The sequence below is a fragment of the Magallana gigas genome, chromosome 5, assembly GCF_963853765.1.
Source record: "Magallana gigas chromosome 5, xbMagGiga1.1, whole genome shotgun sequence".
NCBI classification, from domain to species: Eukaryota; Metazoa; Mollusca; class Bivalvia; order Ostreida; family Ostreidae; genus Magallana; species Magallana gigas.
Window position 1 is genome coordinate 16177320 of NC_088857.1, and position 26549 is coordinate 16203868.

The 26549-nt window shown below is 32.9% G+C and overlaps 2 protein-coding genes and 1 non-coding gene across 6 annotated transcripts; 1 reads left to right on the forward strand and 2 right to left on the reverse strand.

Annotated features, from left to right (window-relative positions):
* Positions 1-1012: 1012 nt before the first annotated feature.
* Positions 1013-9544, reverse strand: LOC109617380 (eukaryotic translation initiation factor 4B). 3 transcript variants are annotated; one of them, XM_034473224.2, is made up of 16 exons: positions 9408-9544; positions 7900-8034; positions 7048-7235; positions 6743-6850; positions 6576-6627; positions 6378-6467; positions 5777-6271; positions 5613-5676; positions 4963-4997; positions 4450-4675; positions 3939-4069; positions 3453-3742; positions 2715-2802; positions 2055-2151; positions 1626-1695; positions 1013-1229 (listed from the first exon to the last, which is right to left on the reverse strand). In XM_034473224.2, the coding sequence occupies exons 1-16, from the start codon at positions 9418-9420 to the stop codon at positions 1164-1166; spliced, it is 2148 nt and encodes a 715-aa protein (XP_034329115.2). In that variant the 5' UTR covers positions 9421-9544; the 3' UTR covers positions 1013-1163. The 3 variants fall into 3 exon arrangements, with proteins under 3 accessions (XP_034329115.2, XP_034329113.2, XP_034329119.2); XM_034473222.2 differs by having other exon boundaries at positions 2706-2802; XM_034473228.2 differs by lacking the exon at positions 2715-2802.
* A 1220-nt stretch (positions 9545-10764) lies between these two features.
* On the forward strand, positions 10765-17815 carry LOC105318299 (leucine zipper transcription factor-like protein 1). 2 transcript variants are annotated; one of them, XM_011415346.4, is made up of 10 exons: positions 10765-10919; positions 12451-12575; positions 12765-12959; positions 13429-13567; positions 13667-13753; positions 13886-13933; positions 14046-14108; positions 14659-14763; positions 14878-14981; positions 15236-17815. In XM_011415346.4, the coding sequence occupies exons 1-10, from the start codon at positions 10917-10919 to the stop codon at positions 15261-15263; spliced, it is 897 nt and encodes a 298-aa protein (XP_011413648.3). In that variant the 5' UTR covers positions 10765-10916; the 3' UTR covers positions 15264-17815. The 2 variants fall into 2 exon arrangements, with proteins under 2 accessions (XP_011413648.3, XP_034329185.2); XM_034473294.2 differs by lacking the exons at positions 14659-14763; positions 14878-14981; positions 15236-17815 and adding an exon at positions 14241-14640.
* Positions 17816-18239: 424 nt separating this feature from the next.
* On the reverse strand, positions 18240-24552 carry LOC105318300 (uncharacterized). Its single transcript, XR_010713874.1, has 11 exons — positions 23972-24552; positions 23489-23640; positions 23096-23283; positions 22838-22989; positions 22337-22471; positions 21717-21842; positions 20978-21137; positions 20505-20653; positions 19916-20031; positions 19430-19553; positions 18240-19020 (listed from the first exon to the last, which is right to left on the reverse strand). It is a non-coding gene; the product is annotated as an uncharacterized protein (transcript).
* Between the last annotated feature and the right edge of the window lie 1997 nt (positions 24553-26549).

The window sequence follows — 26549 nt, forward strand, 5'->3', positions numbered from 1 at the left end:
CAGCAATAACAGGAGATGCATCGATTTATATTTACAATAATGGACAGGCAGAATATCCATCCTACAGTATGTCCATTTCAATAGTGAGGAAAGTAGCACACAAGCATATGATAAAAAACACATTAAATAAGAAGAGGAAATAAATGATACAGATTTACCTGGTGATAAAATAGTCTTTTAATATATCTATAAATGCTGGTTTATCAAGAATTCTATTCATACATAAATCAAGGAGACAACAAACTCTTAACATTAGTGTTACTGTATGGAGCTCTCTACAAGGAGATTTACCATCTCTGTATAACTGTATAATAATTCAGTTACTATTCTGGACCCCTTTGTATACTGGCACATAATTAAAGTGAATCGTCTAAATCAATGTCTCAGATACATTGTATTTTTCTTGGATCAAGATTGATATGTAATTTTTTTTAATGAAACTACAAACAACAGGCTCGTTACTGTTTTACTTAATGAATACACAATGTACCAATTAAATAATTAGAATTATCTTTGTAATCCATAATTCACATTATCTAAACATGATTCACTAAAACTGCACAAAATGTTCAAAACATATTGCACACTTTATTTTATCATTTTTCTGAGCAGAAAATTGTCCACTCATTAAATAATCTTCAGATGAAACATTTGATTCAGCTATTCCTCTATTACCTTTGCAAATTATATACAATGGAAGCAAATGGTGTATACATTTAACAGAAAAAATATAATGCAAAACAATTTTACCACTGAATTCAAAATGAACCTCAAAATCACAAATTGTACAAAATAATCTAGTGGTTGTCACATATTTAAGAAAGTTTTAATAAGCTGTAGAGAATTGAGATTGTCATTAGGTGCTTTAAAGAATTGAATTAAATGCAAGTCATGTATTTAATGATCCTTCACAATTCTGTAACAGAGAACTTCCAACTTTCACACAACAGTCCATTGGATCTGTTGTTACATATGTAATAAATTTTATTACAAATATTAATAAACTTGTCAATACATTGTGAACCTCTGCTTTATTTCAAATTAATTGCCCAGGACAATATGTAATGTCAATCATTTCAAAATTTAAAATCAATAAATAAAACTGCTGAATCATTCACCAGTTCTGCATTAAAAAGGCTCATGAGAGAATAACCATCTCTCTCCTAATCTTCATTTTCAACATCTTCATCACTTATAAGGCCTGCAAATTTATTGGCGTCAGTCCAAACCTTAGAAAAAATTAAGAAAAATAATTAAACATGCAGTCATAAATTTACCTTATACTTAATGATTTTTTTTATTTTTTAACTTTACCCAATGTATATGGAGTCTATATTTACTTTAATATACTGTAGACTCTACATTATCAGAAACCTGCAGTCAGTAAAGCGTAAGTGTATAAATGACAGCGTGCTAACTCAACTCATCTCCATAATTCTTGTCCAATTCTCAATACAATGTTATTTCTTTACACTTGTGTAATGAAATGTTCATAATTAGTAGCATGTTTCAGACCTTAAATAGCTAAAGAAGTTTGCTTCCTTGTTGAATTAAAAATAAAAAATGTTTACAAAACAAAGAAATTTCTGAGTTGGCCCACAAAACTTTTGAAAAGTAAAGTTTACCTTTTTCTCCTTTTCCTCAAATTTGGGCATTTCATCTATAGATTTGGGGATTGGTTTCTCCCTTGGAACTCTAAAATTATCAAGTACAGACATGTATAAAAGTGCGCACATGAAATCAATAGTCACAAATATTACAATTAGGTACAGACACATGCAATTACATTTCAAGTAAAACAGATGTCATTGTGAAGTATATACTCATACAAATTTATAACAAGCTATGGTGGTTATGTAAAGTTCAGAACTTCAGGTACATGTACAAAGTCACTCATCGTAAACCCTGAACTTTACATCTTTATCATTCATCCAAAAAAATTCTTCTAGATTTTACACCCTCTATAATTGTTTAAACTATTTCTACACAACACAGAAACATATACTACAGAGTTTTAAGGGTTCCGAGTTAATCACAAGGAGTTGAGTACATACTTCTGTTTTCCCCCTCGTCCACGAGTTGGTGTCCCTCGCCCTCTCCCGCCTCGACTCGATCCTCCCCTGCCTTCACCGGGAAATCCCCCTCTTTCCTCTATAACAGAAAACGACAATTTTAAAATAGAACAACAGATCAGACGATTAAATTTACACATCACACAAAAATCCACAAACAGCTCAACACACAGCACATTTCAGTGAAACCTGCATTGTCTGCTGGCACTGGGAGGGGTACTGCAGTCAGGACGAACAAGTTGTCAATGAATGACCATTACCGAAAACTAAGATGTTTGGAACTCAAAGAGTGCCGGGAGTGTATTGGATTCCTGTGGAATCATTTATATTCAAGAGTGACAAATCGTTAAACTTACTACTTTATTGTGACAGGTTTACTGGAGTGATGATTTCATAAAATAAATCATCAATCAAGTATGTATATTAAAACCCAGTGTCCATATTTGGTTATAGGTGAGGGTGGGGTGTGGGGGTGGGGGGTGGATCGGTGATTCCAATGTTCAAGGTTAAGAGTAAGGGTATTATTAAATATTGGTCCCTCTAGAAGTATTAATGATTCCACAGACATCCTGGGTTAAGTAAGTAGGACAGGTTTTGCTGTACAGCCAGTCTGAGTGTACAGATACACCTCACCTGATTTACCTTTGGGAGGCAAGTTATTCCAAGCAGATTCAGACGACCTAAGGTCTGCTGGTTTACCCTTTGCCCAAGCATTGGTAGCTGGAGGTTCCTGGTGTATACAATAATTATCGTTATGAATATTGTATTGCCAGTACAATAGTCAAATGCATCTAGCACTTTATTTACAATATGGGTTTGTATTTTATCAGAAACAACTGACTGTTGACCAATTCATTGATAATTTCTCTGCATTATTAATAATCATATTGTAAATTCCATCAATAAAATATTGAACAAATTTTTCATTATACTTCACTGTTTACAGGTTATCCAAACTGGTTTTTTTTTTAAATATTTGTAAGATACATATATTCATGGACAATGGTCCATCAATATAATTTGCAGTCACATTTTTTTTTTTAATTTTGTGGATTGATTAAACAAAATCAATGAAAATTTGTGTTCAACAAATACCTTTAAAATCACAGTAGTCAATAGTCAGGGATCAATGACATTTAAATGCCATGTTGGTGTATGTTAACTTAAGTCAAGTTTAAATGTAGTTAAACATGTTAAAAGAGAGTTAGCCCTATGACCATCTCCAGATTCATTCAACCTAATACATGTACTACATGTATTATGTCTGTTAAGGTCTTATTGTGAACAAATAAACAAACAGGTGAACAGACAAACAATAGTCCCCATGCCACAGTTAAAACATGTCAAACTTTCAATAACTCTCCAAAATGCTATACATACTGCAGATGTAGGATTTGACTTAGTTTCACTCTTGGCAGGGACTTGGGAATTGCTCTGTGGTGGTGACTTTCCATCACCTGGGTTGCCTGGTTTCTGGGCAGTCTCTACTTTCCTCTTGTTCCAGGCATTGACTGGAGGTGGTGGGGCTGGCACAAGCTTGACAGGATCCTCTCTGTGCACAGGTGAGAGTGGACTCTTGGGCTCATCCTTACCCTCCTCCCCACCAGAGAAAACTTCCTGGGAGTGGTTGGATTTTTCACTGTCTTTTCTGGGTCGCCCATGGGAAGGACCTATAACATTACCATAATATATAATTCAAATTTTCTTTAATTTATATATCCAATTTCTCACAATATCAAACTTTTGTTCAAGCTATGTCTTCAAGAATTCTGTCGGGCAGCTGGGTAACACTATCTCCCAATATTGACTTTTCATTTCTATTAACCTCTTCATGAAGCATTTTTCTTCTAAATTATTCCAACTTACCCGATCGTCCTCCTTTACTCGAGCTATTGCTGCTGAGTCTTCGCTCTCGCCTGCTGCCTTCAAATGAGTCTCGTCTATTCCCATCTTGAGAATTCTCACTATCTTGACGAGGTCTACCACTTCGACCACCACTTAAATAAAAATAATACTTAATCAATTATCTTACATTTTATTCATATTTCAATTTTGACAACAGGCTCATTTTTTCAAATAATTATTCCATAATTTCAGCTGCATGGAACGGCATTTTACCGGCACATCAAAGTTGTGCAAAATCGACATTTTGAGTCCTGACCTTGATATCGATTTTGGACTTGTCAAACACACAAGTACTATTACCTTTATTAATTACTCTTTTCACATCAGATTATTAATACAATAATAACATAGCCCCCCCCCCCCCCCCAAAACCCTTTTGTCTACGAGTCATAGCCTCAGAACTGTAGCCCCGAAACTGATTTTTTAAATGCCTAACAAGAGCTGCACTTCCAGCCCTACAAAGGGTTCTTACACATTTCTATTTTCCTTCTCCTCCTCTGCCCTCTTCGACTCTTCCAATCTCTGTTTTGCCAATCTTTCCTCTATCTCTCTCTCCCTTGCCGCCGTATCTACTGGTTTGGCCGCTCCAAAGATGGAGGCTTTCTTTTCAGGGGCACTGCCAGGATTTTTGGGACCTTCATTTTCTACAGGTTTGGTTCTTGGTTGAAGGTTTAACCTTGGTCGCTCAACTGGTGCATCTTTTCAAAATACAGGATGACAATTTTTTTTATGTATTGTTACAGAATCAAATTTTTAAAGATAAGATGATCTGTGTATGCTTACTGTACATCTAATAACATCAATTATGTGGATGTAAATTGTACTATCTATATGCCAGCATCATCTTTTTCCTTTTTAGCATATCATATATTGCGTAGAAGATTTTAAAACAGAACCAAATAATTTCTACTGTCAATTTGTCATCAATAAAATAATAAGAGGACTAATCCTCAAAGTTTCACAAGAAGTGGGCAAGTCTACATACCTCGACCACCCTCTGGACTTCTTGGTCTGTCTGACCTGTTGATTACATCAAGATTCAATAATATATATAAGGCGAGAGAAATTTAATTTTTAGTTTTACGGATCCGCCGACCCAATTTTTCCGATTTTGTAAAAAAAAAAATAATGAAAAAAAATTTGTATCTTCGGAAATTTTGCCGGAATTTTCAAGTTTGACCGATCTTGGTTTTAAAATTACTTTATTTTATTTGAAATCTGCAAAACGTTTGACAAAGGGAGCTTTTAAAATCAAGTGTAAGCGTCTCTATAACATGGAGTATTTAAGATGGAGGTCAGCCATGCATGGTTTAGCTTAAAAGTTTTTATGAAAAGCAAAGAAAATATGTCATCCTGAACAAGTTTAGTAAGGTTAATACCAATGATCTTGAAACAAACACAAAGTACACAATGGATAGTGGACAAATTAAACTTAATATTATAAGTTCAAGCAAATAATATGTAATTTTGATTAATAAAAGTTTGCCCCCAGTTTTTTATTTTTTTTATTTTCCCTCCTCCGACCCAAATTTCTTACAACAAAATCCGTAAAACTAAAAATTAAATTTCTCTCGCCTAAAGTACATAAATTGACTTTAACAAAAAAAAAGTAGTTTAACATAAAATAAATGCCACCTAGGTCTGTCATAGCCATCATCTCTTCTGTCATCTCTTCTAAAACCAGATCCATAGCCTCTATCTGAAAGCATTAATTATTTCGTATATTACAAAGAATTTTATTCAACTTAAAATGTTGGATGATAACATAACATTGTCAAAAATACCAAGACATGCTGTACCTCTATCATCATACCGATCCCTGGACCTTCTATCATATCCTCTGTCTCCTCCACTCTCAAAGCCCCGGTCTCTGTATCCCCTCCCACCATCTCTGTCAAAACCTCTAGATGGGCCTCGGTCATCAAAATCTCTTCTAGAATTCCAGTCATCTCGTGGACCACCGCTTCTATCAAAGCCACCTCTATCGCGGTCAAATCCTCTGTCTCCTCGATCATAGCCTCTAGGTCCCCTATCATCTCTATCAAAACCCCTTGATGGGCCTCTTTCATCTCTGTCAAAACCCCTTGAAGGGCCTCTGTCATCTCTGTCAAAACCCCTTGAGGGGCCTCTATCATCTCTGTCAAAGCCCCTTGATGGGCCCCTATCATCTCTGTCAAACCCCCTTGATGGACCTCTGTCGTCCCTATCATACCCCCTGGAACCCCTATCCTCAAATCCTCTTCCTCCTCCCCATCTATCACTTCCGCCACCACGCCTGTCATTTCTATCAAAATCTGAAAAATTAACAGAATATTTTTTTCCTCATTTTTCATCTTGGATCAAAAACAAGAACATATAGTTGAAGAAATTTAAACAACTAACAATGGATGATATAAGTACCTGATTCGGGAGGGGGTCCTCTTCTCCAATCGGAGTCAGTTCTGTCTGGCCCCTCGTTTCTTCTATCTCCGAATCCGCTCTTCTGATTTTCTTTAAGAGAAAAAACAAAGATTCAAACAACTAACTACATTTTTGTTTTTGTCTACAAAATCTCCTAAGATTTTGAGATATTCAACGTTATCTTTTCCAAAGTCTTACCATTTTGATTCTGTCCTGCTAGATCAACACGCATCTTCCTTCCTCCCATGTTCTACAATCATGATAATCTTGATTAATTTAAAAAAAAGTGGCAATATTTTCCATAATTCAATGCTTACTGGCACACACAATACAATTAAGTTGACATTCACATCATCAGATTTTACCTCATCATTTAAACCCAGGGCATCAATCAGTGATTGCCTGTCCTCAAACTCTACATATCCAAACCCTCTTAGCCTCCCTTGGTCAGTTGGTAGTCTAACATTGACCACCTACAATCAAGATATCAAAATATATAAACTCATTGTTCATATTCAGATTCATCACAAAATTTCATTTTTTTTTTTCTGCTGGGAAGTTAAGATTTTGACAGCACAGTTATATTAATTTAATTGCTTTTCATGGTATGTATAATCCTTCATATGTTTTTTTTTTTTTTTGAGAACAAAAGTTGGAAAAAGATAGGAACCTTTAAATTTTTGAAAAAATTTTCTATGAGATCCTCTGTAGCTTCATAGGGCAGATTTCCAATGAATGCTGTGTATGGCGGTTGGTTTGGAATTCGACCGAGATCTACGTCGGGCCCTCGGGCAGCCTTGGGGGCAGTGGGTAACTTGGATCTGTCAATCATTGATCGCTGCAAGTCTAAATCCAAGTCTGCAAAATAATTTCATTTAAAAAATTAATTCTTTTCAATATTCAAGGTGGCTAGCGTTCATGATAAGTCAACAAAAGGATGATGTATTCATCAACATGTCAGGTTAACTTCATTTTCAGGAAATGAAGCTATGTTTTCAACAATAATATCATTTCTTTTGTATGTAGTACATGAATAGATATTCATATTTCTAGACATGCAGTTGAACATTGATTTGGAAAGCACTTGTCTAAAGGCCGACTGAACATTTTTCTCATTTAAATAATGTTCATGTTAATGTTAACCCTTGGGCCCATACATACAACTTACAAGTTGGTATTGGCACTTTGGCTGAAGAAAATCCTGTGCTGCTTTGAAGACCAACATGCATATGAAGACTTTAGTTTAATGATATTTCATATAGATTTTCTAAAGTCTCTATATTTAATTTCAAATGCTCTCGTTTATGCTTTTTGGTAATAATGCATTACCAAAAAGCATAAAAGAGAGCATTTGAAATTAAACATTTAGATATGGCAAATAGCAGATTATTAGTTTTTCCAAACACATTTAAGCTTTGACCATAAAACTTATTAAATGGAGAAAGTAACAACGTTAAGACCTAAGCAAGTGTATCTTTTATCAAAATCAATAATAATTTTAATAAGTTAGTTTAATACAAACCTTCTAAATCATTAGAATCCATCTCTGCTGCCCAATCGATTTTATTAGATGAGTACGTTGGGGCTGGGCTTCCCCCTTTTTCATCTGACAGAAACTCTGTCAGATTTATCGTCTTCCCTTTCATCTTCTTCTTCCCTGGATTATAAGGAGGAACTCTCATTAATTAAATTGTATTTTCTAAATAATTCTTTAATCAAAGCCTTGTTCATATACATATCTCTTAATTTAGTGCATATTTATCTTTAGAAAGAGCTTGATATCATTCAAGTTAAAATCTATTCAATCAACATACAGATATCAGGGATGCATTTAAGATTCCCAAACGGGCGGGTAACTAGAATTACCGAAATACCCGGGATTTACCGAAATGCCCTTCAAAAACACCGAAATGCCCCATTTGAGCACAAATATTTAACATGATAGTTTAAATCTAAGTGTTTAAATGTATTTCCCCAATTTTCAGTTTGATAATGTAAGTATTTTGACATAAATAGCGATTTTTAACATATGTAGACATTGGGTTAAGAACGATAACTCTTGCATCAATTGCTTTTCACTCGAATAGAGACCCTGTGTGAAATTTTATTCCAAGAATAAAATAACTAAGAATTAAAAATAACAGTTTATCATCAAAAATCCATATAGAGTGGAAGCAACTATAAAAATAGCAACTATTTTAAAGACGTAATTCCTATCAGAATTGCTTCTTTCTCTTGCACACGTATATAACACAAGTTCAAGTATTATAATATACATTTATTCAAAAAATTAACTTTATATACAATAACTATCTATATAAAATACTAGACATTCACTCTTTTTGGCATAATAATGGGCATTTTTGGTGTTTTTGAGGGGTTATTCAGTGTTTTCACCAGGTATTATGGTAAATCGCAGGTATTTCGGTAATTCTATGTACCGCAAACGGGCTATAATATCCCATTTGGGCAATTGGTCCCAACCTGTTAAATGTTAAAAACAAATGTTTGCAATTTTCTTGGGCACTGCAATATTGCCAGATTTCTTCAAAGGAATTCATACTATGACTTGAGTTAAAAAGTAAATTATTACTTATTTTGACAAATTGTTCAATTAAATAACACATAAGTATTGTTGTTGTGAACATAGCTGATAGTTGTGTCTATACAAGAGGATTAACTTATCAGCATGCATAATAAAATGACGTTATTTACAGATGAGGACAGAAAAGGGGTAGAGGTAACATAGTGACTAAGTCAGAATTGAGAAATCACAGCACATTCATGTAAACAACACTTTCATCGAATTCGGAATAAACAAATGCAATGTTCGATGGTACGTCCCCATTGCCATTGGGTCGTTCCACATGGCGTATGTTGACGTGCTGTAACAACTGTTCACGTGAACAAATCGCTTTCATTTCTCATGCAAATTATGGTTAGAAAGATTTTAAGTTTCAATATACAACGGGAAACATGTTTGGTAGACAAAATATAGACATAACAATATATTGCCATGCTTTCACATACCCTGAGCCGCCATTTTTTCGCTTTCGCGGTGACCTGTCTAAAAAGTCTAAAATAGCGACATGCGGATACAAACGGAAAATCACTTCCTTCTTTAGAAAATTACAGAACCGTAGGAACACATGTCCCGTCATTTTGATAGTAATCTACAAATAATAAAAATACTTAGTAAGATCGCAATTTTTTTATAGATAATTCAAGATTAATGTTGCAGATTGTAACTCCAGTTTTGCTTTTTAATTAATCAGTTTATTTATAATTTATAATTTATCGATAACAGTTTATACAAATCAATATTTGTTAACACGGGTATATGTTTTTGTGTCTAAAGTAACAGTGTATCCACATCGTAATAGATTGAAGTTTTATTCCAAAAACAAGGGGCCCGGTGCGTAAGTGTTTAGTCTCAGAGTATATAATAGATAAATGCGCGTCGTTTGATAACGTATCCAGATTCGGTTTGCTTGGTTTGGGAAAGCTAAAATCATATATTATAGGTTTATATCCTGTGGAAAAAGTTTTTATTTATTATATAAGCAACAGTAAACTTGTTTTTTTGGTCCAACCGTTTTGATGCGGTATGGGGGGGGGGGGGGGGGTTCATTTTCAAGAAAAAAAATATCCTTCTTTTCATGGTCAGCAAATATTATTTATAAGGGGAATAACTCAATTTTCTTGGACCCCCCCCCCTTCTTCCAAAAATAAAATTCACCAATGCTGCTACATCGGCATTAATACTAAATTACTAATACTTACAATTTTTATCCTTCCGCATATTTGTAGTTAAAATGTTTGTTTTGCATCAGTTGTAAAATGATATAATTATCGTGCACAACAATCGAACACCCCCAAAAGGTTTTTGTTTTTAAAAAATATCCCTTAAAACTCAATTGCAAACCGCGTCATATTGTCTTCGATCCTCTCTCATATGGCCTGTGGTTGTGCAAAAAGAAACATCTCATTGTTTAAAAATTCATGTTTTAAAGTGAAGCATATTCATTTTAACAATACTTTATGGAATCATCGCAGAAACAAAAACATGCAGCACGTAGCATCGTTTTTGGAGAGAGAGAGAGAGAGAGAGAGAGAGAGAGAGAGAGAGAGAGAGAGAGAGAGAGAGAGAGAGAGAGAGAGAGAGAAGACCTACCCCCAATAATTTGAAAAGAAAAAAAAACCACAATATAGTAAGTTTATAAACTTTCCCACGAAACTTGACTATAGAAATTTCAGAATTAATAATGTCCTATCTTCGTATCCCCCGACCCTTTCATGAAAAACCCAGGTAATAGAAAGTTACAAATTTATGTTTAGTATTAAATCGAACAATTTAACCCTTTGGACCTTTGTGGTTTCTTCCGAGGCTGTTTATCTGATTGTCGGAAAGGTGCGATTGAGCAATCGCAGCACGAGTTATCTTTTTTACAACCTCGATTTGGGGTTCCTGTCGACAGTGACGCTGTTTACACTTTTCCCACAGCTTTAGATAAGATTGGCGGCGCGGATTAAATCAAAATGGTAATTTCTTCCATTAGTTATTTATACATTATGAAAATATACCAATGAATTATAAGTTTTGTACCCAAGAGACTTTATTTTGCGATATCATATCTTTCGAATTTCCTCGAAATTCTCATAAAAACTTCCATGCAACCTCTTCTTCTTTTTTGGCAAAGGATTATTAACCTTTTAGGTTACAACCATTCGCAAACTGGGTTAGTGACTGAATGTTTTTTCGAATATACGTTAAAATTTAATTTAGTTCTATGATCTATGGAAAGAACTCCCAATTTCAATTCCTGTAAATTTATTGTAAAAATGTTAGTGGCAACCTTTGCTGTAAGATTATTTATTTTCTACATTCTTATAAAGCAGAAACAAAATGTAAGGTTCATTTTACATTCAAAATAGCATAACAAAGACTCCTCTGGTGCGAAAATCCCTCATTTTTATTTGCATGTTACTTATGTAATCCGAGATTCCCCCGACTCTAACCCCCGCTTTTATATTGTGACGCATGTCACAATATAAAAGCGAGGGTTAGAGTCAGAGGAATCTCGGATTAGTTACTATGATGACTGTGTATCATCCATTCTGATTCAAGTAATTGAATGAATTCTTATATATACACAATAATAAATATAATACTATGTAAAGTTCCTTACATTGTACATGCCATTCTACCTAGACGGAATGTTATTGCTATAAACACAGATGTCGTACAGACCCAGTTTAACAATAGAATTCGTACCATATACTCGCTTCGTAGCAAATACCAAAAATATATTGCTCTGTATCTTGCCTAAATTTTCTTATGATTGGATTTGGTTTCAAATACCTACTATGTTGCTCTTTTATAATCCCATTTTTCCATATTAACTGTTTTTGCAACGAAACCACTGCCACTTTTAATTAACATCACATTTGAAAGTTCGCCGTTTACGGTCGCCATGTAAATGATAAAATCCGAGACATTCCAAGTGCAATTTCCGATAAAATGGCAGGCAAATTCAAATGTGTATATTAACAAAATGCCTGGGTATGACCCATTAATAAATGGATATTTTGTGGATTTAACTATATATGCATGTTCAAAAAGGTTTGTAATGAATAAAAATGTGTTTTTCCCCTGCAGATTACTTTTAACAGACTTAAAATCGATGTGAAGCAGATCCGCTTCGCGGCTGCTACAGTGACAGTTTTTGTGACAAATTCTTACTGTGACCTGAGCGTAGCCTGGTCACTGTAAGATTATTCTTTCTACATCCTACCCAACCCTGTGATAAAGTTGAATTACTGACAGCATAGCATCCTACTAAACTAAATTGTTTGCTAAACTATATTGAGGTTTTTTTGCACACAGTATTAGCACAAATGTTCAAAAATACTAGATTTCTGATTGTGTCAATTGAGCAAGGACAAATTACAGGGTAATATCATTTATGCAAAGAAACATAAGTTGTTTCAAAATCAAACACTTGAAACAATGTTGTGAAAGTTATATTTATTGTAAGGAAACAAAATTGATCTGTTTACATTTCTATTTCAGTCGAAGCTTGGAGTTAATGAGCACCATCAGGCTCAAGTAGTGAACTACATGAGGTTTTCTCGTTACCAAAGAGGCCAGAGGTTGAGAGCTGTTGAAATGTGTTTTGAGGAACTGAAAAGTAGCAGGTGGTTATTCAACATCATATGCACCAATTAAATTGTCCATCTATTGATTTTTTTAAAAATTTTACACACACACAAACTGGTAAAAGTGTATTCCAAAGGTTTCATTAAGTAATGTTTCTCTTTCACAATTTACCAGACAAGATGTATTTGTTTTATATATTATTGGTATTGTACTTGTTTAATGAACAGATTGGATGAAACGACCTACACGATAGATGAGGTGACAGAGATGTTGGATGGTTTGCTGTCTGTTGTGAGAGGAGAAGTGGAGGGGGAGTTAGACAACACAGCTTACACCAATGTTCTACTGCTCAGGCAGATGTTTCAGCAAGCAGAGAAGTGGCATCTCAAACTACAGGCTGATATCTCAGAATTAGAAAATAGGTAAAATTAGTTCAGTAGTTGTGGTTTCTTCCTCTATCTCAGATGTTTCAGCAGGCAAAGAAGTGGCATCTTAAACTACAGGCCGATATCTCAGAATTAGTAATGAGGTAAAATAAGAAATAGTTCAGATTTTGTGTTTTACCTGCTGCTTTTTAAAGTTTGAAAAATGTACATGTACTCAGATTTGTGATTTCTATGAAAACTGACAAGAAATATACTTCAATTCTTTAACGCATATTTCCAAAGATCAATTGTTAACACAGAGTAGCAATCAAGATTTACAGAAGGAGAGGGAGTGGGAATTAGGCTTCAATCATGTTTCTATTGTTAAATTAATCTTTTACTTGTGGAAAAAAAACAGCCTAGTAAATCAGAAACTAGAATTTACTGCCAATATTTTAGGTCTTTTGATGTGGAGATTTAGTTTTGTGTCACAAATCAAAGTTACCTAAATCTCGTTGATTTGTAGAGAATTGATAGAAACAATAGCAGACTTTGAGGAAAGGGAGTTTGCTGGGACAACAAGAGATACAGATTTCAACAGTGTACTGAGGAAAATGAAGTTGGCTCCCATTAATGAATCAGGAGGGGCAGCGTTATTACACATGGTGTGTTCATGTTTCCACTTCCTTCTTCTCTTGAGAAACTGCATTATGTATCTATCAATTTAATTTGATTAACATGGTGAATTTTCTTTCCTGTTTTAGAAAATTGAAGAATTAGAAAAAGAAAATCTCAAACTCTCTGAGCAAAGAATACAGCTAGAAAAGCAGGTCAAATCTTTAGGAGGATCAGTAAGTCACCACAATGTTTGATAAATGGAACTAAGGAATCTTTTACCCTGGTAGTTTTAACATAGTGTAGACCAGATGTAACTATAATCAAGATCTATAATGAAAAATAAAAATGAATTTTTTCTTTTACAGGTAGCTGTTAGTGCAGCTGCTTCCTCAGTTGCTGGCGGTTCTAATCAGGTACTCGCATGTGCATTCTTTCATAGCATGGATACATTGTATAATCTGGTTACTCTGCAAATTATCAGATTAAAAATGATGATTGTGTCATTTTTGAAATCGATTTTTTTAGAATGATGGAGAGGTGAACGATCTCAGGAAAAAATTGGCTTCACTTGAGTCAGATCTTGATTCTGTAAGTATTGAGGGTTTTTTCTCTATAATTACTTGTAAGAGAATCATGTTATATCTAGTTCATTAATGATGAAACCATGTGAAAGAAGTGTAAATAAATAAACTAACTGTATATTTTGCTTTGAATACTCAGACATCGGTAAATATGATTGACAAAATTGCTGTTGTTTGTTTACAATTTTCTTGGGGCTAACTGCTTACTCTAAATAAATTAAGAGAAACAATGTCATTCCATACTTTCGCATCTGTGAAATGTTTTGCTGCTTAATGTTAACTAGTTACCAAGTAGCTTCCTCATGCATGGTTTTAATAATGAATTGGTTTCTATACTTTACAACATTCTGTTGTATTTGTAAATGCTGAAAGATGGACTTCAAATTTATTTGTGAATTTTTTTTGTATTAATTTGATAATGCTGATAAAATTTTTACAAGGTATCAACTTGGGGTAGGTAATGCTATCCTAATTGTGTGAAGCCAAAGCGTCTTGAATTTTGAAATTATAATTCAAGAAGAAAGCATAGATAGTTCAAATATTTATTGATGTTGTAGACCAAGAGAAGCAGTGCCAACTCATCAAATTCAATGGAGAAAGATTTAGTTTCTACAAAACATGAGTTGCTTAAAATCAAAGAAATGTTAGAAATGGCAGAAAAGGTATGAGAGCTAGTATGAATACTAGAATACCTAATCAGAATTCAAAATCTCTGATTTTCCTGTAAATTGATGCAGTGTGATTTGCTTTTTAGCCATAAATATGTGTTTTATTAGGAACTAGAAAAGAAAGTTAGCCAAACCAACCCATTTAAAAACTTGAAGCAGATGTTAGTGAAGAAAAATGACCAACTTAAAGAACTCAGAAAGAGGCTGTCAAAGTAAGTGGTAGCAATTGTGGTCTGTGGAGAGTTGCACATGGAAGTTACCAACCTTCAACTTGTAAAAGGGGGTCTGAAGTTTTTAAGAAAGTCCTTTTAAAATTGTGCACCCCAGAGCTTGGGGAAAGGGGATAAAGGAGATACTATGAATTCAAGGTGGTTTTAAGAAGTTTAATGCTTGTGACAGAACACTTATTAGTAATGAAGAATTAAAATGGGGAGATATTTTAGATGTTGAAATTTTATGTTTACAGGTATGAGAAGGTTGATGATGCAGAGTAAACTAGTAAAACTAGTGTTCAAGATACAATGGCACCTGTTTTATCCTCAAAAACAGAAGGGATAACCACAGATGAGAACATTTTCAATGAAGTAGACATTTGTAGATTTACATGGAAACAAAGATGTACACACAGATAATGCATGGGTTGAAAACACCTACATAAACTAGCAAAAATAATATCTAATTTTTAACAACATTTGATGCCTCTCTTTATCTTTTACCTTCAACATTGCTTGGAAATGGCATTATAATTTATCTTTTTAATTGCATGACAGGTAATGCTTGAATGTATATATTTGATTTAGATTTTTTTGCCAAATTTATTTTTTTATGAGATAAATAGTGTTTATTTATTTACAAATAGAATAGTGCAAAGCAATGTATATCAAACCCCTTAAAGTAATATGAGCTGTATTTTTTAGAATTTTATTTTGCTTTAAAAACCTGCTAGTATGCTAAGTCTGCATGTAACTTAAACTTTTATGATAAATAAGATTTTTAAAAATCATTAATTTTTGTCCGTAGAAAGATTTCTCTTCTAATTAAGGAATATATAGCAGTTCAATTTTTGTACAGGACTACAATAATTCAAATTTGCTTCTATTAAGGCTTCTTGACGGGTTCTCCCACAAAATAAGGCTAACAGAAATTTTAAAATCATGATATTTTTTGTAATTTTAGTAGAAAATAACATTTTTGTAAAAAAAAATAAAAAATTCCAGCATGAAAATTGCAGCTCATATTGCTTTAAAGAAACAAGTGTATCACAATTCAATGATCAATTCTGCTAACTGAATTCAGCAACAACTGCTCTTTTTTTTTCTAAATGAAGTGCTGTTTTAATTTTTTTTTTCATGCTGCAAAGTTCATTCATAAAAAGATGTGCAATTTATCCTTAATTTATATTTGTCAGTTTGATACTTTTATGTGCATATTTGTGAGTTGGTATATATTCCAAAATTCGACTTTGTTATAAATGCTTGATCTGTTATAAAAATGAGAGTTTGTGTGTTAATTTTAACATTCCACTACCTGAAACTTTGAACAGGCATCAACTTTTTATTGTGATGTGTGTTTTCAAAAGTGTGTTCTATTTCATTGGAAGTTTGATGATGGAAAAAAAATCTGTCTTTTGAAAACTAGAATAGCTTATTTTTTACATGCTGAGAATGTTTAAAGATGAATTAAAGGTGTTTGGAGAATTTTTTTTGTATAATGTTAGTTGTATTGATATCTGTAAAATTAGTTTAACAGCTGTTTTGTAAACATGCTCACTGGCTTTTGAATACATGTATTTTTTTTGTTTTTTGTTTCTTATGCAACCAACTAAAACAAACAAGTTTTATGAATGCTGATTGCTGTAATTGTTACAACTGCATAGTTCTAGTACCTATATACAGTAACATTAGAAAATGAGAAATCCTTTATTTGGGAAGTTTGATTTGTACTCATGACATGTTGAAACAACAAAAAAAAATTGATTTTTTTATTTGATGATATGGGATGAATGACAAGAAGAAAAAAAGTACTGTAGATTTCTAAATGTTCAGCAAACATGGATTTGTATTGGTTTCACATGTTTATATTGTCACTTTTTATGAAGTCCAGATTGTAGTGGTGTACATGTCAAGAATTAGTGGACTGAGAATTATGAGTTGGTTGTACTCAGCTACCTGCCTCCTAATTTTAAGTTATACATGCATATAACGTAACATTACAACCTTTAATGTTTTGTGATGGGTGGATATAATACTGAATACATGTATTACATGTACTTACTTAATATACCCCAGTACTTTAAGAAACAGAAAAAACTTTTGTTAGAAAATTTCACTTATAGATTGATACCTGATGAACATATTATCTCAATAGATTTGTCTGAATTTGCACTATTTTTCCTTATGATCTTAATAGGAATGTCGACTATAGGAGCTAGGAGCTTAGTTTAAAAGACTTCTAAATATTTTTTTAAAAATTAAAAATTTGTTTAGACTGATATGTAAGAATTCCGTCCACTTAAAAGGTATGTGCTTTTTGTTGGGTAATTTTATAATAATTATATATGATACATACCAGATACTTGTGCAAGGTATTTAATGTTTTAATGATCTTTCAACAATTGTTCTTTGTACTGATTTTCATTTATCTATACAAGCATTGTCATGGTCTTTTAAGTGACTATGCTTTCAGTTTTCAGACTTATTTAACACTGCAGGTATGTTTATTCATGCTTACACACTTTGATGAAAAACTTGTTGAAAATGCAAATTTGATATGGCATTAATAAGGGGGATAAATGTATATTTAAAAATGCTGACCTCAAATTTTAGTAAGAAATGAAAGTGTTGTACAACATTCTTTCTTCAGGTCAGTACCTTTTATGAATTTGCTTTGGTTGTTGTTTAAAATGCTTGTGGTTGTCTGATATGCATATGTATTAAATATTCCTGGGAACCTTGTAAAATTTTCATCTGTGATAACACCATATTTCTTGTCTTTTTCAATAAAAGTTAGTGATAAATACATGTATATTAAAATGTAGTAAATCACATCCTTGTTTTTTCTCAGATGCAACCACTTTGTTAGAGTTCAATTGTATACATGTATTAAGTAAATTGATTATACCTACCAGGGGTATATGTCCAGTTCCAGTAGCAAGTGAGCTTGTGTGAGTCTGGGACTCTCCTCCTCTCTCCCTTCTGATCATTGGATATTAATCAGTCTCTGATTTATCTGCTATTTAGTCAGTGATGATATACACACAGTGGTATTCAAACCCACAATCCCTTGTGACTATCAACTGAAGACTATGCCCACAAAGAAGATGAATAATTTTAAATCTTTTGGTCTTTTGGTATGAAACCACCACTGTCAAACTGTTCAAAGATTAGCTTTGAATAAAAATTAAATACATTACATTTTGTTTTAACACAATTCTTTTAATAAAATTTTGCATTCATTATATAACATTGATTAAGATTTTATTACATTTACACAGTTATGGTTTATTTTAGGAAAAAAAAATAAAACAAGCAGGCAACATTATCAATACAATGATTATATAAGGATTAATGAATCAATGATGAATGTATATGTATTAAATTAACAGTTAACTATTTATCACAAATACTGGTAACCTCAGAACCTGTAACAAGGAAAGAAGGAAAATGTCTTGATAAAATTTATCATTCAGTATTGAAAGCTCTTTACAAACCAATATCAATAGTCGCTAGAAATGTATAAATGCATATTACAAATGCATGTACATATTAAATACAGTATGTGTAACTATGACACAATTCCCCAACCAGAGGGCAAGTAAGTCTTTGAAAAAAAGGTTGGTATAAATATGCAAAAATTTAACTTGGTCAAATAATGTTTGGGTAAAAAAATAGTCTTAACTTAATCTTTTCCTCTCACTTAATTATGAACATAATTACAAATGACAGTACTCCTCGAAAAATGTAGCAAAAATTAAAAAATTTGCGATGTTACAAAGCTATGATCGGTAGTATACAAGGTATGAATAAATGGAAATCATTCCTGGATTTTGCTTCGGATTTGGATCTGTCCCATTAAACCATCCAAAGTACGTAATCTGATTATGCTTGTTCAGAGAAACTTGCTGCGTTATGTCAATCACCCAGGGAAACACATTTCTACCGTCGCACCAACCATTCCTGCCATACAGCCAGGTTCCATGTTCATTTGGCTCTACACCAGTTAAAACCTGGTTAGCACACCCCAAAGGAGTTCCTGTATCAACAGAGGAAAACATGTCTGAGTATATGTAGTTTGCCTGTTAACATCAAGAATGAAAAATTTTATTTATTAAACATCTTGAAAAAGCTGAGGGTTTTTGGTTCACTGAACTACCCACAGACACCAGAGCTTATAAAATCCCCTGGCTTGCAAAGATGATGGGATCAAAGCACAAATAAAAGATTTTTATTCCAATTAATATCATAAAATGTTATCAATAATAAATGTGCAGTGTATTCTTGATTTTATAAATGGGCATTATTTTCTGAATAATTTAAAGAAATATAGTACAGTACATGTACCGGTACATTCATTGATACACAATGTACTACATTGTACATGTATATTGTATGTTGTTTTTATTAAGAGTCGTTGAACAAAACCAAGTACAAGTACAATGTACCTGCTTCACTGAATGTGATATTGTTGATGTGGCCGTTAACAGAGAAGTGATGCGAAGTTACACAGAATTCTCCACAGCCGTTCTCATCACTTCCATGGCCAGTTATCACAGCAAAAATCACAACCTATAAATGAATATTGTAGATGATGGAGATTCCAAGATGTGTACTATAACATGAAATAAATTAATTCAAAATTGTGACGACATGTCTAAGATGTAGTAGAGATATAAAGATATAAACATAAATTCTACTTTAGAATATGAATAATCTTCTCCAAACTTCTCATAATCATATTAAAATTTTAATATACATGTATCCCATAAAATGATCACTGGCATTTATTTCATAACTATCATACTGAGCTATTGTTTGAGTAATATTATGTACCGGAAGATGAATTCACATAACTACAGGTATAGATGTGTGTATTATACAAGTTATTGTGCATATAAAAGGACCTCTGGCAGAATAACATTTTGTCTCACCTTTTTAACATCGGCAGGAGGAATGAAATTGAATGGCTTGAAATGTGAGTTATAGTGCTTGTCAAATGTTGCACCAGGCTGGTATAAAACAAAAGTTTCTGATGGAGCTGTACTCTCTGTAAAATAATTTATCTTAATAAACATCTAACAAAAATGATAAAATGCATCTAGAACTATTTTTTGCTCTACCTCTAAAGATACAAAACTTTAAATAAGGCTAAAGCATTACACCCTCCCCATTCCTATGTTGGTGCAAGGTAGTTCACCAATTATTTAAAGAAGCTAGTGTCTTAAGTTTATAATCTTTTTAAATGTTATATATCATATCAGTAACAAACAATAAGTCCTGTGGTCAAATTACGTTGAAATATGAAGCTTTTGCCATGTTTCAATTTGTTTAAAAAATACTTCACATGATAAATACCCACAATAATAATCTTGCAATTCTAAATCCATCTAATGGATAAACTTGGAAAATTGTTTTTTCATGAAAATTATACAATATGTTGCAACAATCAAATTTTCAGTCCATTTAGAAGCAAACACCAGTTCAATCATTGCTGTCTTAATGACAGCATCTATAAATTACCACTTGTTTTGTACAGTCTAAGGTTTAAAGATGGTATCCATGGCATTGCCCAGGGTGCTGTCTTCATTGTGAATGTACAGGTATCTGATTGGTTGTTCTGAATCATGGGCAACAGAGGAGAAATGTCAGTAATCCAACGGCCTACCCTCCTGAAAAGAAAACCAAGCATTGAGAGAGGAAATCATGTCGTATGTTGTTTGCACTTTGTTAACTGCATATTTCAACTTGAAATGTTTATGTGATTTTTTTTAAAATGCCCTTGCTGTTTATGCTCATAAAATTGATAGCTTTTATATTCAACTCATTTGAGGACATTTAATTCCTTAGCCAGATAATGTGTACCCAATAAGGTAAATATTTTAGATAAATGAAAACCAACTCTTTTATTCTCATAGAACAGAATTTCTCCCTTTGCTTGTTAGACCTAATCATACTATATACGGTATCTATCATAAATAGAAATATGCTACTACCTTCTAAATGGACTAATCCATCTTCCTATCTCCATTCCACAGAGGGTAGAGTTGGGATTACAGCAAACAAACAGGCTGATCCCATGATCCCAGTGGCCACAAGTTGTGTCCCTTTCTCCAGGGCAGGAGAGTGACATGTCAAGCTCTAAATGTTGGAAGCCTGGGGAGACAGGAAATAAAGGAATTATTTTCCATAAAGTTATTCCAACACCTTTACCAATCAGCGGATACCAATTAATGGCCATGCAGTCTCACACAAAGTTACTGACTGTAAGCCAACTTGCTAAATTTTTCTTGTTCTCATGAATAATTCATGCCCTAATGCAATCAGCCATTCACACTAGAAAACCACATGCTTACACATGCACTTATAAACAACTACATATTTTCACAATATGATCCTTGTTTTTATATTTTCATAAATTAAAGAGTTTTGCTTTTTCATTGGTGGATTGTTGAGAATAATCTTTATCTATGAAAACGAGAGCAACAAAAAAATCCCATTGTTCCTACTGGCACATGTATTCTAGAAATGGTAGTGCTTCACATGTTATTCAAAACGATCAAGTTATTATTTGATCTTGGCTGTGATAAAATATTAGTAAAATCAATATAAATCATGCGTTTACAATTGTTTAATTGAATTTTTAAATCAATTTCATTTGAAATTTAAACAAAAAAGAAAATCATATGATTTCCTAATTTTGTGACATGACTGTAGGGATTGTGTGTACTTTACCTTTTAATTCTGCAGTGGAAATGTTGACAACAACTCCTGTCTGGCCCTGCATTACTTGTTCTTGAAACAGAGACTATATGAGCTGGTTTCTGTAGCTGCTGAGTCAAATTCCTTTTGTACTGAAACCTTCAGAGATAAAAAAAAAAATTGCAGCATTATATCTGTGCATGTAAATAATCAACAGTGAAAACCCATCCATTTAAGAGTGGTTGATTCTAACAAAGATAATAACTTTTTTTTTAAACTACACTTTACCTCAATATAATTATGGTGCATCCATGCACATCTATTCATAATCTGAGACATATATCAAAACTGTAACAACTCATCAAAGACTACAGTATAATATGTGGTATAACATTCTCTTACACAGCAGCTCGAAAGGTATGCATCAACCTTAGCAAAATTTATAAAATTTCTTCACTTGTAAATTTGTAAATATACATGTAGTAATGCATGAAAGGAGAGAGAGAGAGAGAGAGAGAGAGAGAGAGAGAGAGAGAGAGAGAGAGAGAGAGAGAGAGAGAGAGAGAGAGAGAGAGAGAGAGAGAGAGAGAGAGAGAGAGAGAGAGAGAGTATCTTGCATCCTTTCACAGTCCAAGAAGTAAATTGAATCTTACCACTGAGTTTGCCAGTTGATAAAACTCATTGATGGATAAAGAAACCAGCCAACCTCTTGTAGTGCACCTTGTGGGTCTATTGCTGCAAAGAAGCTAGGGGATGGTGTGTTCTGGAATGTGACATTGAGATGTGATCTAAAAATAAAGCAAGATGCATTTGTTAATAACATTGAAAGTCCCATTAAATTAGTTTAGATTTTTAACATTAATTTAATGACCTTGACTCCCTGACTGCTGACCTTAAACAAAAAATAATGTCTTTGACTTGTAAAGATCAAACATAAGATAAGGCTAAACCTACAGAAATAAAGAGTTTACCTAAAATACCGGTACCTGGTACAAACAATATCCAATTCTTTGACCACATTGATATAATAAAAAACCCAATTACTTTCAAAGTTTTCAGAGCTATCATATCAAATTAAATCATAATTCCAGAGAAGTTTGTAAATGATATTCAGCTAGGTAGATGAAAGAATACAAGTTATTATCATATCGTACTTGGCATCAAAATTAAAGTTTTCTATCATACAAGCAGGAATGGACAGAGGAACTGTGCATTCATTATCCTGGCAATTCATGTCTTGGGGTGTCTCAGTTTGATTCTGCATGATCAATACTGCTGATGCTCCTGATGCATGCATTGTTTGTACCTTTATTAAAATGTACAATGTTAGGTAACAGAATGATTAAAATTACACTCAATGTCATGTGAGATAGGGTGCATTATGTAAAAGAATTGAATTCTTATTCTGTTACCTTTTTGAAATAAGAACAGCCTCCACTGTTTACCAAAGCAACTGAGCCATTTACAGTGGAACTGGGTTGGCATCCATCTGAATTTGTCAACACCACTGGCAATGTCTTGTTTCCAAATGTAGACACAGGACTACGCAGCCAGTCATAGTGAGCATCTAGTCTTTTCAGCACAATAGGGTATTCTGTATCTGTAATATTGATTTTTTTTAATATCAAATGAAGTCTCGGTAATGATAGAAAAACAAATTAAAGCCATACTTTCAACTTAATGAAACCTGAAAACGGAATACTAAAATACCGGTATATCTTAGCCAAATGCCCACACATACTTAATAAGAAAATCCATAAAACATCTCATAAAAACTGTTAATAAGAATGCAAAGAATCAATTACTGCCTGCTTGGAATAAAACTTGGTCGTATCCACAGTTATGATCAACACATTCCCATTCTCTTAGTGAAGTGGGTAACCAATTTCCAAGTTTACTCAAGGATAGCACTGAAAAATGAAACTGATCCATCTTGGCATTTACCTCAGTCTCTGACCTAAAAACACACACAAAAAACACCAATTAATAAGTCAAAGTAAATACGGTACATATAAAAGAACTTTTAAAATGGCAATTAAAAAAACCCAAGGAGTAAATCAATGAATAATCATCCTTCTTTACTTGAACTATTACTATTATTTATCGATAATTTATATAGAACCAATTTTAAAGGAGCAAATTAGAGAAGTTTTATTATATATAGGATTAAAATTTAACAATAATTGAGATTTTTAAACATCCTTATAGATAATATATATTGTAATAGATTGTCTGTTTACAACAGTGCTGACTTTAAGGGGACTAGCTATTATTGTTTTATCCAGTACCTTAAGACTCTTTTTGCCAACACATTGATCCTGTTAAACATCCATTTTGCTCCATATAAGGCTTGCAAATTATCTGTCATCGGAATAAAAAGATGTTGTGTATACGGGTCGCTTTTTATTATGGGAATGAGCGCCTCGTCCGAATTCCATAAACATTCCAAGAAAGCAGAATTTACAGGGTCAAAGTAATGAATTATCACAGACTTGTTATTCAACTGGTTATTGGGATATTCAAATATTCCAGACAGTGTCCATAATCTAAAAGGAGATGCCTTATCTCCCGGTTTTAGTGATGGTACTTCACCGTCCTTTAGAACACGGTTCTTTTTCCGATTATAAAGGAGGTTTCCAACACCAACTTCGTCCCTCTTAGCAACATTAGATCCTTGTGTGGCTGCAAAAGCATAGTTTTTTGTGCCATCAAACTGAATTTTAGAAATAACTGGTGCAGTGAATTCTTCAACAAATGGGTTGTTTTCAAATAAAAAAGACAATGCGACGGGTAAATAACAAATACATAGTAAGAGCGAGTAAGGCATTTTAGTGTCGTCTGCCATTTTCAAATCATGTGATCACACAAAAAATAGCACAACAAACCCGATGTAATTTGTAATTATAAATTACCTAATAACTAGGGATTAGAAATTCAATTTTGTTTCAAAAATATCTTTTTGATGGGTTGTTTTATGAAAAGTTTCTAATTTGTCGAAAATTTGATTATTTTTCCTTATTAAAACTAAAATCGGGATCGAAATTCGGCATGAGGTCAACCAATCAAAATCAAGTAGCCTCAAGGAGATACCAGCAAATATGGCGACTGAAGAAACGTAATCTGGCAGCAGTAACTGCTATTTTCTCGGTAAATTGCCTCATATTTGCTATTCGTAATATTATTTTGTGAACCTTTCTTTTAACTGATTGATATTTAACACACCTGCACAATGATACAATGTAGAAGATCGAAACTGAAAACATGTCATAACTTTTCGTGTCCGTTCTTGTTCCTACTGACATTAACGGTAAAGATATATATATATTTAAATCGTTTGTAGTTTTCAGAATGACACATGCATCACAGAACAATAAGTGCAAACGTAGGTTTTCATGGAATCATTAGGGATACAAAGAGGGATTAATAGTCAATGTCTTTATGTGACATAGTGTCCTATACGAATACCATTTTGATATAAAATAAATAGGCCTAAACCGTGAAGCGTTCTGAAAACAAAGGAGAAAATCAGGAGAATATTGTTTATATTAATGGACGTTAGTTTGTACATTAAAAATAGTAGTACACTTACACTACTGATGGAATATATTCAGGTTTAATAGATTTGTTATTTGGATTTTGGCTTAATGTTTTCCAGTTTTATAGGAATTTTATCTTTACCAATTCTCACCAAGTACAATTTCTTGATACCATGTAGATTTGTGTGTTGAATTGCAATGTTTCATTGAAAACATGAGAACTTGTTCTAAGCCAGAAGTGCATGAATTGATGAAAGACAAAATTTATTTCTAAAGTTACGTTAAAATAACTTTCACCATTTCCAAGATTGGTTTGTTTTTCAGTTTTTTTAATGCATATTTTATGTAAGCAATAAACATCATTATATATGCAGAAATATGTTTCATTTTGTTGTAGAAACTCATTGTCTTGAATATGATTGCGGTTTCAAGAAAATTTCCTACAGCTTGTCATTTACAACTATAAGGTAAATATTAAAGTTGCTCATAAGAAATGAAAATAGAGAGGAAGAAAAAATCCTCATCATTGTAATGTGCAGAGTGATTTTTTTAGAATGCATATGCAGGTCTGGATGTATTGTTGTAATGAATATGACCTGAAAGAGAACTTTTTTTCTGAATATGGAAATTTTAAATTTTACCAAGCTTTCTAAGAACCCAACAAACTTTTTTTTGTAAACATATTTCATATTTGCTTCTTCAGAATAATAAAATTTAGTAGACAAGGAAACATGTACTCAGTATCAATTATTGAAAAAATTTCATTAAAATTTAAATACAGGAAGCTAAAAGGCTATAGCACTTAAACTATAAAAATGAATTACATTATGTCTATTGTGTGTCTGTGTTGGTACATGTGTTGCAAAAAAAATCTGACCTGCAGTAAGATGACTGACCTTGAAATTGCCTTTGATTTGCATGTGACATGGTGTAACATGCTCAGATAGCTTGTTGTTGTTGGACAAATCATTTATTTATCATATCATAGGAAAGCGATTTTATAAAAAAAATGCAGTAGAAGTGTTTATGAACAGTAAAAAAAAATAACAAAAAAATATGTGAGCTATTTTTATTAAGAAAAAAAATCAAGAGTTTATTTTGCCCGATTTATAAGAGAAATAAACAAATGTTTAAACAAATATTTATAAACATTTTACTGGAACATTCTCACAGAAAGTGTGGTTATAAAGTTCAAGGACATTTTTTTACATTGAAGGTTAAATATCTAATGGTAGTTTAATGTTATTACCGCTAATATGTGACCCCCAACCCACCCCTACCCCAATCCAAACCAGAAGTTTTGTTTAATAAACATGTATTTCATGATTTA